At 36.2% G+C, this 13,538-nt stretch overlaps 1 protein-coding gene and 1 long non-coding RNA gene across 2 annotated transcripts in view; both read left to right on the top strand.

Moving 5' to 3' along the window:
- Positions 1-6,741, top strand: part of LOC109538793 (gamma-aminobutyric acid receptor alpha-like) — a 16,246-nt gene extending 9,505 nt beyond the window's left edge. The window contains exons 3-5 of the mRNA XM_048666442.1: positions 5,632-5,817; positions 6,330-6,482; positions 6,543-6,741. Coding sequence (XP_048522399.1) covers positions 5,632-5,817; positions 6,330-6,482; positions 6,543-6,733 — 530 coding nt within the window. The 3' untranslated portion in view covers positions 6,734-6,741. The remainder of the gene's footprint in view (positions 1-5,631; positions 5,818-6,329; positions 6,483-6,542) is intronic.
- Positions 6,742-10,092: 3,351 nt separating this feature from the next.
- LOC125503823 overlaps positions 10,093-13,538 on the top strand; it is an 11,883-nt gene continuing 8,437 nt past the window's right edge. Inside the window, exon 1 of the long non-coding RNA XR_007281083.1 lies at positions 10,093-10,305. This is a non-coding gene — a long non-coding RNA (uncharacterized LOC125503823). The remainder of the gene's footprint in view (positions 10,306-13,538) is intronic.

The following is a 13,538-nucleotide window of genomic DNA, read 5'->3' as shown; positions in this document are numbered from 1 at the left end:
TTCCACGACTGCAAGGATGTACTCAGTCGCATTTTGGAGAAGCAGGTTGCCATGTCGGACGAACTGGGCCGAGATGCTGGTTCTGTTTCAACGCTGCAGCGCAAACATCAGAACTTCATGCAAGACCTACGGACGCTTCAGAACCAAGCGCAACAGATCCAAGAGGAATCGGACAAAGCTTCGACCCAGCTATGCGGGCGATGGAGCTAAAGAGATCACAAATAGAGAACAAGAAGTGTCTGCGTGGGCCAGTTTGCAAATGGTTTGCGATCAGCGTAAAGGAAAACTGGCCGATACTGGCGATCTGTTCAATTTCTTCAACCTGGTGAGGACGCTGATGCAATGGATGGACAACGTGGTGCGCCAAGTGAACACCAGCGAATGAGCAATCAGAAAAGCCCTCAAGCAAAATTTAACGTTGTCCACATTTGTTTGGCCAGATATAACCATGATCCAGGAATTACCTAATCGGGGCGATCAGGGTTTAGAAGGGGGGCAGTGTAACGGAAATGGCCTGGGGTACTCACGTTTGGAATGGGGGATCGAAATTCATGGTATTTCAGTAAATGGGAGCCCCATTTGGGCCCCATTTACTGTCAAATATGACACTGACAAGCGGGAAGTTTCGCACCTGTTCTGGAGATTTCGAGAACTATCTGGGTTACCTGGACAAAACCATATAAGCGACGAGGAGAACCAGACAGGGGAGTGAAGTGACAGCAGCGTCGGAGTGCAGAAGAGGTTAAACTCCAGGAGTCGGAAGAGCGAGTTTTCCGCCTGTTATTGTTATTGTTTGTGAAGTTGACGGTGATTTTGAAGTTAGTTTGTTCCTGTTCCGTAGTTAAAGTGATACCGAGTTGAATAAAAGTTGGAAGCAGAAGAAAGAGTTTGATACTCGGCCATCCACGGTACAGTATTATTATAAAACGTTTGCAATCTAAACAATTTGTTATAAACCACTCATGGCAAATTGTAACTTGATTTGAACAAAATGATCAAAATAAATTATTTTTTGGCCATGCTGCTAATCTATCAGTAAGTTTCTACAACAGATAACATTGCATTCAATGAAATTGCTTTATTAACTGCTAAAAGTTTCAATAAGCTGAATAATGATGCAAACAAATATTTATCCGGTTGTTTCTTTTTCTATTTTCTCTGCAAGTTAATTACGTGTTATAAATAGATATTGTGTATAATGATTTTTAACATCAGTCTGAAAAATTCCTACAGAAATATGGCACAGTCAAACAAAGAGACTTTGGTAATGTCGCATTTCTTGGAAATTTTCTTTGCTGTATGAATCTATTATTCCGTAGCGAATATGATGGAATATCTGAAAAGATTCGGCAACATGATTGATAGCATGCTGAACAATATCGAATTAAGGGTTATTACGAATTGCATGAAAAATGGCTTCCACGAAAGCAGTTAAGTATTTTTTAATCTCATAAAACTTAATTCACATTTTAGTGTGAAATTAGATACTAATTTTGTTTAAAAAATACTTAAATATATTGCAATGATTTCATTATAGCCTCTTCTTTAACTAGCATGTGTATTTTACAAGAAAGCTTTACATACATTCTGTATGTTACTAAAATTAATCGCAATGCATAAAAAGCGAAATAGAAGTTATAATGAAATAGAGCCTACGATGTCAAAACCACGTTATCTTATATAGAGAGCTTTCAAGATGATAAATTGAGTTTCTATAAGAATAAGGTCATAATGCCGTAGGAGATAAGAGTCTTGAGTATGTCCACAAAGTCGCAGGAATTTTTATAAGTTGCAAAATTGTCATCATGTTACTATCAAACATTAGATAAGAAAAGTTGATATTGATTTATTCGTTCTCCTATAACAATATAAGAAAAGGCAAACTTTCAAAAGATTTGCCTAATTAATCAGATTCACCTTTTTTTATTTTTGAGTTCAAACTCAACTGTTTCCGACAAACTATTTATTTAATAAATATTTCTATTTTTCAAAGCTTCTTAGTAATTTCAGTAATTTTTTTCGTCGATAAGATTTTAGTTCTGTCTCGCTACCCCGCATTGTTCTGAACTTTAAGGTAAAGTTGCTCCGGGTGCTCACACTATCACCAAATTTCGTGCTGTAGATATTTAATAGAGCCTCTTACCCACATTTGCTATTTTCACTGTTGGACGTAAACCCATTTAGGTTGGTTTTTCTACTGGATACTGGATCTTTAGGAAAGCGAGTGAGAGGGAAAGTGTAATTAATTATAAAAATTGATGACGGCTGAAAGTTTTCCTCATGGTTGGTTTGTAGTGGTTGAAAATATGAATTTGAATGTTTGATATTTACTGGATATGAATTTTCGGATGTGGTTGCTTCTTGCTGTTGGTCCAACATGGTCCTGTCCATGTATATTTATGGTTAATATTTGTTCTTTTGTAGTTTTTAGATGTGTAATAAACGCAAGTGTCGTCAGCAAACAAAGCGATTTTGTGAAAGGTCTTCTGTGGCGCCAAAGGTATAAATGTTGTGATAGATTTTTTTGGTGAGTATCAACTGATTCAAGTCAATAATCAATGGCGTAGCGAGGGGTGGGCAAGAGGTGGAGTCGTGCCCCGAGCGCTACTCGTAAAGGGACGTCAAATCGTCGGCAAAACGAAACATTGCTGGATAATTTTTATTTTTATTATAATTGATAAAATCTAAAATATGTATTTTAGTGTCAGTGTAATACAGTCAATGTTAATTTGTAAGCAAAGAGGAAGAAAAGGAACACTAATAGTCTAAATCAAACTTTAAGCGAGTTTTCTCATATATCTGGAGTTCAACAAATAATAATGGAAAACAATCATGAGGCATTATTTGTAAATTGTGATAACCTTTCATTGAATTTAGTAGAAGTTACAGCAGCTAAACAAGATCCAATCGTTGTGACGTGTTTTGGAATAATTGAAAACATATATCTATATCTATTTTTCTAACGTTCAACGTTACGATGGGAAGTATTGAAAAATGCTTTAGCAAAAACCGTCAAACGTGAATCTGAAACACGATGGAGCGCCAGAATACAAGCGGTTAGCGTTATCGCCGATAGGCTGAAGAATATAAGGGAAATATTAGAAAAATTTGCAGAGGACACCACCACTAAAAGTGACACCAGAAGGGAAGCTTCTGTTGCAAAATATACTAACTTTAAGTTTTATAACTTTAGTTCATTTCCGGCATCAAATCTTAATGGGGATTCATCGTGTGTAGGTAGGTCAGATTACTTAAATAAATCTAAAACGCGGAGTAAGACAAGGCGAAACCATGTCGCCGAAACTTTTCAGTGCTGTATTAGAATATGCTGTAGAATCTCTTGAATGGGAGGACAAGGGAATTAACATCCATGGAGAATATCTCAGTAATCTCAGATTCGTTGATGACACAGTTATGATCTCAGACGATTTAGGAAAAATAGGAGATGTGTTAAGAGAACACGCAGCGGCAAAAAAGTGGGTCTTAGAATAAACTTTAATAAAACAAAATTAACTACAAACGGGACAAACATAGAAACAGCAGAAAAGTATGTGTATCTGTGTCATTAAATCAGTATCGGCAAGGATAACCAGACGAACAAGCTCAAAGCAGAATCTCCCTGGGATGGGCTGCTTTTGGACAGCTACGAAACGTCCTTAAAAGTGATATGCTGATCAGTCTAAAACCTAAAACTTTTAACACATATATACTACCGGTGCTCACATACGAAGCAGAAACTCTCACACTGACAAGGGCAACCTTTGCAAAATTACAGGTAGCACAAAGAAAAATGGAGATTGCACTGATAGGTGTGAGCCTGAGGGACAGAGTCCGAAATGAGGATTTAAGACGCAGAACGGGAGTGCAAGACATAATAGAAGGAATTACAAGGCTGAAATGGCGGTGTGATGGACATGTGGCTAGAGCAAGGGACGGGAGATGGTCGAAGAAATTGCTGGAATGGAGACCTCGAGATGACAAGAGAAGTGTAGGGAGACCGCCAGCCCGATTGGAACGGCGCAAGATAGAGAAAAATGTAAGACACTTGAGGAGGCTTCGTCGAGGGGCTGATGATGATGATGAGGCCAGATTACTAGATCCTAGAATGAATTTTAGAGAAGCATTCCAAGATTTTGAATTATTAGAGACTGAACTAGCCGAAATTTGAGACAAAATTTGTGAAGAGGCAATAGAAAGGCAAGTTCTTTGTGAACAATGGGATACTGATACAACAATACGTGTAAGAAGACGCCACAAAATGCCCGGAGAATTGGCTAGAAATGTTTATCTTCGGAGAAAGTGAAATTTCTCGCGTTATGTAAAGCGTTCTTGATCGCCTCCAATAAGAAAGGATGGTGAAAGACAGGATTTACACGCTTAAGTGACCTTAACTTCAAATTTGGATTTTTACTAGCTACGCTGAAAATTTATTGTTCTTCTCATAGTGCATCTCCTATCGGAGTTTTGGTGTCATCACAGCAATCCTTGCAAAATCTTCAACTATTATGACATTTTATGGCTATTTTGGTAAATACGTCGACATAATCGGATTTTTGTAAAAATGTCCATTTATTTCGAAAATTTCACACTTTAGGTATAGAAACATGATATATCGTTTCACAGGGAATTTAACAGTCTTTCCGTAATTTAACTAATATACAGGATGTTCTATTTGAAAACATGTAATTGGAACAGTTTGTATCTCTTGCCGAAAGGTCAGTATTTTCAAGACATCCTGGATTATTATAATTTGACACAAATTCCTGTACGCCGTACTCAAACAGGGTTTTCCTAACCCAGTACCACAATTTTAAATTTCCAGGTATATTCTTTGGGGCTACGTTTTGATTAAAAATAATAAATTTTATTTAATTTTTTGGGAAACCGCTTTAGATAGATATAGGAATCGTTATGCAAAAATAATAATATATAGACAATCTAACCGTGCAATAATATCCAGGGTGTCTCATTTAATATATCAAAGTTGTGTGTACTTTTTGGTATAAGCGACACCTTTGCATTTCTGAAAGTAATTTAGGCCGATAGAGCATATCCGATGACTTCGTTGTACAAATTTGCAGATAGATCGTGCATCGCATTATCCTTAAACGTTTAATCCGCCATCGACGGTGAATCACTCTGTATAAGTTTTGCAAGTACAAGTTAATGGTTTTTTAATGCTCTAAAAATACAGATCCAAAATTTTGTGTTACAAACTTAAAACAAAATTTCCATTGAAAATAGATATTTGTGACCAACAAAATTTGGCATTAACAAGTATTTTGACCGCAAGAAAACGATTAAACGTAGACTTTCAATTGCAAACTCATTCATCTAATCAAAGATAATATCATGGAATTGAGAGACACATAAATAAAATCAAACCGCAAATACTTGTCAAGTTTGTCAACACTGCAACTGTATGTATTTGCTTGTTACCCCTACAGACAACGTCGACTTGGAAAACGAAACTGATCCTTTTAAATCACCTTGTCTAAGCAATTAATGATAGTAATTAGTTTATTATTAAGAAGCAACTCAAATCAATATTTTAAAGCTAATTTCAAAAGTTTGCGCGTCAATATAATATAATATTGACAACGCATTACCAAAATTGAATTATTGTTTCAGTTGGATATACAAAAAAGGATGTTATTTATCGGTGGAATAACGCTCGACAAGTGGCAATAGCAGAAGATATGAAACTCTCACAGTTCGATCTTATCGATACTCCCGCAGGAAACCAATCGTATGCTGTTTTTGGGAGTTTTAAAAACTCCATATCAAAAGTACCGAGTAACCTGAATTCGCATTTAGGTGGGTGTTTAAAAGTTATGGAATTGTCTAATGTTTTTCAACAGTTTCTAGAGTGAAACTAGTTACATTCGAAACGTTTCGAAATTGATTACCAAAACTCTTATTTAAGCTGACTACAGACAAACAAAATATTTTTATTATAACCTATTTTCGTTCACATTTTAAATGTAATCGTGCTTCTAATTTATCGAATTGCCGATCATCAATTGAAGTTGATATTGAAAAGCTCCCATCAAATAATAAACGTTTACTGAATTTCAAATTAAAGCAAATCAAGAGTATTTGTATTACAGAAGTCATGCCATTAACCGGTGATTTCATTGTCTGCTTAATTGCTGATAGTGAAGTGGAAGTTGGAGCTAAATATTTGTATGGGATGCAATACAATATTAAATGTCGGCAACTGCTAATTTAATGCAACTGTTATTACCTAAGCTTTGCCAGCAATTTTCATAGAAAAATTGAAAGGCACAGAACGCTTTATCGAAATGCTTATCGAATTTTTATTTTAGATGAATACTCAATGCTTTTAGTGAGTTTCCATCTACAAAGACATATGGGCAACTTCCTTATACAAGTTTATGGTCCATGTGTTCTTTTAGTTGTCCTTTCATGGGTGTCGTTTTGGCTTAACAGGGAAGCAACGGCTGACAGAGTTTCTCTTGGTAAGTTTTATTAGTAACCTCCGTATTTTTGTTTCGAATAATAACGTATTCCATATGTAGGTATAACGACCGTTTTAACAATGACGTTCCTCGGACTGGAAGCACGAAAGGATCTACCAAAAGTTTCATACCCTACAGCATTAGATTATTTTGTTTTTCTATCGTTTTCTTTTATTTTTGCTACTATAATTCAGGTAAACGTATATATCTTTTTAAGTACACCTACACCAAAAAAATTAGAGATGCCTTGAATTTATCCAGCTGGGAAATGCAAAGTTAGTAGGTAACTAGAGACTTTTAGTAATAATGTTTAAAAACATTAAAAGTTGGTCCGGTGCCTAAAGAAAAATAATTTGTGTTAACCAAGCAACAATAATTTTAAAAAAGTAAATCAAAAGAAAAGTAGTACTACTTAATGTAAAACAATGCCAGTATTCCGAAACGGTCATTGCCTGACAAAAGAAATATTAATAGATATTTAAAAATCATAATCTAACTATGCCTGGAGATGTTCGGATGGCCAAGTTAGAAATGAGATCAACTATAAAATTTCTAACAGGCAAAATATGCGTGAACGTAGACGTGCTGAATAATTTAAATACAGGATACTTCCTGTTGACTTTTAAACCTGTTCCTGTGACCAGGTGGTCACTACCACATATAGGTTCTAGCAGATATTGTAATTAATATTGTAAAACGCTAAAGTTGACCAGAGAAAGCTTGTGGAAAAGAAGACTTACCAACTACGAAAATATCTAGCAGCCATAGAAGCCAAATTTCAACCGTTGATCATCCTAGAAAAATTGGACCTGAACCAACTATCGGCAACAATTGGTAATAGTATCCTAGTAGCAACAAAGAAGACCTGTCTGAGACTGCCCTTGGTCTGCTCGAGACCAAAGCCAATAAATTTTAAGTTCAGCCCTAAAACTTTGGAGCTTCCAAGTCAGAGAAGAAGAACAAATAGAGATTTCAACAAATACAGGGTGTCCCCGAATATGTGGGCATGCTTTCGGAAACATGACAAGTCGCTATGAAAAAAATTCCAGAGGGCCCCCTTATGGAGATACGGGACTCTAAAGGAGCCACCTGAGAATCGATTTTTTTTAAATATCTTTTAGAATTCTTCAAGCAATTTAATTATCTTTTCATACAATGAATAGTACATCATTGCTCTTAAGAAGGGCTCATGAAAACATTTTCAGTATTTCGGTTTGCCAGGTATGGACTAGGTGGAGCACAATAATAGTTAATTTTTTTATCCTTTACGAGCTACCTATATAATGTATTTATATAGCTCTAAACCTTAAACTAAAAAAAAGGCACTCTTGATTTTGGTTGGACGTTTTTCGAGGAAAAATATTTTTATTGGCATTTTATGTAACAATTTTCTATATAGGTTCAACATGGGCCCTTTCCGATATTATGCACTCCCTACATCGACAAATTGTAGATTTATGCGTTCTCCACAATGCTTGAACCTTGATTCTTGTTTGAAAAAAATAATTTTAAAATATATTCTTAGGTGGCTGTTTTAGAGGTCAGTATCTCCGTAGGAAGGCCCTCTGGAAATCGTTTTTAAAGAAATTTGTTATATTTTTTTAACGTCCCCTGTAAAAATCTGAGAGAGGGACAGGGAGACACTGTTTACGGAGTTGTGCTGAACAATAAACAAGGAAACTCGAAAAGACCTAAGGCATAACAGCCAGCTGGTACAACGCGCAATAGATAATAACTCAAGTTGAAATTTTAATAAGAGAAAAAAATTCAAAAAAAGTTTTCACTTGAGCATGTATTTTGCGTGGTCGTGTGCAAAGCCCGAAGGGTAGATTCGGTGAAGCGCCACTAGCTTTGGCAGCAAAGCTAAAACGCTCAGCGGTGGTATGCTGCCAAAATACCTACTTAAGAACTGATTGATATTATTTTATTTTTTTGGTGAGGTTTGGAAATGCTCTCTTACGCATACCCAAAGCTGATGATCTGGCGCTCTGGGCTGTGTGGGACTCCAGCCTAGCTGTTTACCCACTAAAACCTTTTCCTCACGTCCGAGGTGCTGTTTGGCCTACTGTGCCCTCGTATTTATCGCGGTCTTTTCTGCCCTACTGTGCCCTCGTATTTTACTCCCTCATTATCCCTGTGTATTCAATGAATCCTAGAAGAATCTTGAGGTGGGTACGACGCATGACCTGGTCTTTTATTCATCCCCGGCTGCAGCTAATCGATTATGCAAGCAGGTGACTATGAGTTCTCCCTGCTGAGTAGAAAAGTTCTTCTAAGGATATCTGACCGCCGCTATGGCCATCTTAATCCCGGAAACCGCAACCTTGCACGACTTGTGTGGTCCCTTCCTATAAGGACGTTCCCACACACAGTCGCCCAGGTGCTGGCTTGTTGGGTGTGCTGCAATCTGACCGGTGTCGCTTTTGCGTCACTGTCATGGCAGCTTTTTGGGATGTGCTGGTTCCCCGAGGGTCTATCTAGCACAGTTGTGGTGGTTTTTCCGCCTGGCGGCCCCCGAGAGTTTTTTTACCACCCTTCGGTACTTTGCCAGCTGCGGAGCCCGACGGTTCTTCTGAGGATGTCCCGTCGGTATTTTATAGTGGTGTTTTACTCCCCATAATTCCCACGAGAAGCTAGGGAAGGGTCCACCCACACAGACCCCCGCATGTGTGGTTAAGGCTGATACAATGAGGTGCGCGTGTTACCTCAAAGTTAGTCGCTATTGGCTGAGCTTTCCTCCAGCCTTGCATCTCTTGGCGAGCACTATATCGTGAGAATTTGGAGGTGTTATAGTGACCTGGTCACGTGATCCTTTTGACTTGCTATCTAATTTAAATACTTAATTTAATGCAACAAAAGGACCGTAAATTAAATGGAATGAAAGCCATACATGAAAATTCAATGAATGGCATTATAGTCGCCCAAACATCAGTGTCAAAGTTCCAAAATTCAGTGTCATTTCCGCTGCTGTTTTTGTCTACTTTTGGATCCGTCCGAGTTTCGAGGCATGTTTTTGGGTATCTTAGTTGTTTTGCGAGTGTAAAATGGCTCAACTTTACTCAACCTCTATCCTCGCAGAACCGGGTATCCCTCTGAGTCTGCTCTTTCTCCCTTGGTCTGTTAGACTAGGATGTCCCTACTAATAGTTATCCCACCGTCCATATAACTCCCGTCAAGGTGGAGATACATAGGGGGGCAAAGGTAATTAATTATGGAAATGCTGTTGATAAAACCTTCCTGATATTAGAGAAGTCTTAAAAGTTGAGGATCTGCTTAGTTAATAATAGTTAACAGTTGTAAGAGTGAAAGTAAATATACACAAGTTTTCATGTGGTAAAGCAAAATCTAAGATCTGGATAAACTGAAGAAAACTAAAAAAAAGAAAAAAAAAATTTAGTGTTATTTAAATTGTTCCTCAAATGAGCTTCCTTCGCTAAGCTTAATTGCTTGTCAAGTTTCCACGTGTATGTCGAATTAGCTATTAACTTTGCACATCGCCAGTCATCCCAAAAGCACAGAATTATTTTATTAATCGCACATTTGGAAGTAGATTTAAAAGTACTACATAGATAAAATAAAATATTTTTGTAACTCTCTTTAAGCTCAGGGAAGTTCTAGTGTTACTGACTAGTGCAAATTTTCCTAATACAGATTGAAATAGAGCATGCATAATAAAACGAAATATTTTTTAATCATTTATATATAGTTTGCAGTTGTTCATTACTTTACCAAATATGGGTCAGGAGAGTGCTACTTCAGCAGCGATTTTAGCTCCGATGAGTCGGACTCAGATGATGATTGGGAAACATGCGAAAAAATTGTTGTAAGTTTGTTTGTTATTTAAGAGAATATCAGTATAACATATCTTCAATTTTAAAATCTTAAAATGGTTGCACCATCCTGCAATCAATTGGCTTGATACATTATTGCACACGTTTTCTGTATTATCTTATTATATACTGGTGCAAAACACTGGTGTAGGGATTTTGATAAGATTGTTGAGATATCCTTCTTTAAATATTAAGTACTTGATGTGGACTTTCTTCAAAAGTTCATCAAGTTGTTTCTATAAAACTCAAAACGGTCTTAATTTCTACTTATCGCTATCATCTGTTCAATTGCGATCACTTTTACTTCGTTCGAAAACGTTTTAAGAAATAATTTACGAATGTGTTTAGTTTTTAGTGATGGGCTCAGTAAATAAATAGGAGTTAGTTCCTTTCAGATCGCGATTTTTGCACAATTCTGAGTGTTTGCTAAGAGAAACTTTCTAAACTGTGTGGAACTGTGTGAAATTTGTAATAATTTGTCCATCAGGGGCAAGGAGAACGACAAAATATTTTGCGCCAATTTTAGCTCGACTAAGACAGTCGAGCAAGCAGTAACCATCTTATAGCACCAGGATATTCTATCTATCATTTAAAATTGCTTGCAGGGAGTATAATTTGTACAACAACTGTAACCTAATAACTTGTATGTTATCATATAAGTTTATATAGCATACAGGGTGATTAAAAATTGGTGTCATTCCTTTTAAGCGTATACAGGGACCCACAACCTCAACGTATGTTATTGTCTCTTATTTTCTTTGCTTCATGTTTATCCATAGTCACCGGAGTTTTCATAATTACGTAAGGAACAGGAATTTACGAAATGTCAATTAAGCAGATTACCTTGAAAAATATTGTTGCCATCCTTCTGATCTAGGTTTTTGCAAATATGTCAGTTTTTAAAAACATTTAATTTTTTTTACTATTTTCTCTGTATTCCGAAGGCCTCCTCAGACAACACCTCCAGAGAAATGACGCCAATTTTGAATCAAGCTGTATGTGAAACAAGTACTTGTTTTCATTCGAGAAACGATATGAAATGAACACAATATTTAAAAAACTCTGGTTTTTAGAAAAAATTAAACGTAATAAAATGAAAAAAAACCAAGAGATTTAATTTTTGTTCATACAGTTATTCAAATGTTCCACCGAAAATTTATTATATTTTTTTTGAGCAATTTTTACTAAAATGCTGAAGCACATAACTATTGAAATTACTGTTCTACTTGCGATGATAGCATTAATTCTCAGCGACCCCAGCTATTGTTTTCAAATGGCATCATAGGTCATATTGGAGCTCTTTAGAGAAGATATTTTATTTTTTATTCAGTGCCATACAAAATTGGAATCGATTAATTTACTTTCTATCAAACTCACATAGTTAAATAATTTCTCCATACAAGACATGGCAAAAAGTTAAGAGATTTACAGCAATTAACCACAGTAGACTTGACAAATCAGTTTTGAGTACTGGAATTAAAAAAACATAATTTTTACACCAATTGCTAGTACATATTGAGTGAAAGAAAATGTTATTATTTGTGGAAGTTTGCCAATGAATGGCGGAAGTATCAAATGTCCATTAGTTGACGAAAGCTCTGATGAAGAATTAACAGCAGAAATCGTTAGATCCAATTTTCTATTTGAGGGGTTAAAAAAGGACCTAACAATTACACACTATTACAAAAGCAATTCATTTATTTAAACTAACAGATTTCTATATCTTACTAGAAGCGTTTCTCAATTATTAATGTGCTCTCACAAGAAGAGCCAATTCAACATGGTTTCGTTTGTGACTTGTAGATATTAACAACGGAATCAAGAATATGTTTGTTATTTAATTGCTTTATATAGTAGCCTAAGAATCCTATTGTGATCAACAGTGATTATATGATTTCATTATGTTGCAGAACATTAAAATGTACGGGGGATTTACATAAAGACCACAAGCTTCTAGCAACGAATTTAAATCCGCGTTTGCTAAGAATAGTCTATATCTAAATTAGGGACGGTACTAGTCCGAGTTTAGTATAGAGACTCTTAAAAAGAGTTCTCTACAAAGGTAATGTCGTTCAGAATCATCTTGAGAATGAAAGTAGTACATAAATCAGCACATAAGTACATGAATCACAAACACAATTTCACCAGTCATTGTTGGTAGTTATAACTAATAACAGAATTATTGAAGAAATGATAGGAAAGAAGAAACAAAAATATCAAAAATACCTGAACACAAGGCAACCAGAAGATCTATCAGAATATAAATAAGTACAAGCACTGGTGGGAAGGAAAATAAATGAAAAGAAAAACGATGTTTGGGAAAAAAGAGGCCAAATTTATTGAGTTTCTGTACAATTGACTGTTGAATAAATTGAAATGTCACCAATTAAACCACAAGAATTGGAACAGTAGTTTTAAGAACTACTCACGGAAAATAGTCAGGAATTCAAAGATATAAACGCATGGAACAACGCAGATAATACTAACGTCACCTAATCAGCTCTCAGAATAACAATAGGGGAAGTCAGAAATGTGTGCAAAGAGTTGAAAAGTCTCCGGGACCGGAAAAGATGCCGGGAGAGCTCCTCCAATATGCCACCGAAAGATTACACAAACATTTTCCAATTCTAAACCGGAAATGTATAGCTATATCGGAAATCCTTAAAGCGATGAACATATCACAGATTAGCCTAATATACAAAAAAGGAGGTTAGTTTAGATGCGCGAACTATCGACACATAGTGGTTGTCGATGAATGTTTAAGTGGATTGTATTTTTGTATTATTTTCTTCTTCGTGCGCGTCCCTATCTGAGATGGCACTCCCAACACCGACTTAAGTATATGAATGCACCCAACCGACGAATTAAAACCCGATTGTCGGCAAAATTAAAATGTGTATTGCTCAGAACGTTATTTCTACACACGTCTTGTTTGTTTTCCTTTTTCAATTCCCTTAGTTACTAGAAACAAATACAACTTAAAATAAGAAACTAATTCTCACATCGCCCCCTAGACTAACTTATGTGGTTGGCAGGAGAGACAACCAGATCTTATTTACTCATTTCCCAACATTCTCCCCCTCTTGAAGTAGCAGCTTCAACCGCTATTCAGAAGAATTCGAGAATCCGATTCAAACGGTAGAGGACTGACTTTAGTTGCTGACCTTGTAAATATTCCATTTTTAGTTTTAATTTTGATCACTCTTACTGTTCCATCAGATCCTGG

This window comes from Dendroctonus ponderosae, unplaced genomic scaffold, assembly GCF_020466585.1.
Source record: "Dendroctonus ponderosae isolate FM_Combo_2020 unplaced genomic scaffold, Dpon_F_20191213v2 Dpon_F_20191213_1, whole genome shotgun sequence".
In the NCBI taxonomy this organism is placed as follows: domain Eukaryota; kingdom Metazoa; phylum Arthropoda; class Insecta; order Coleoptera; family Curculionidae; genus Dendroctonus; species Dendroctonus ponderosae.
This window is presented reverse-complemented; position numbering and strand designations above follow the sequence as displayed.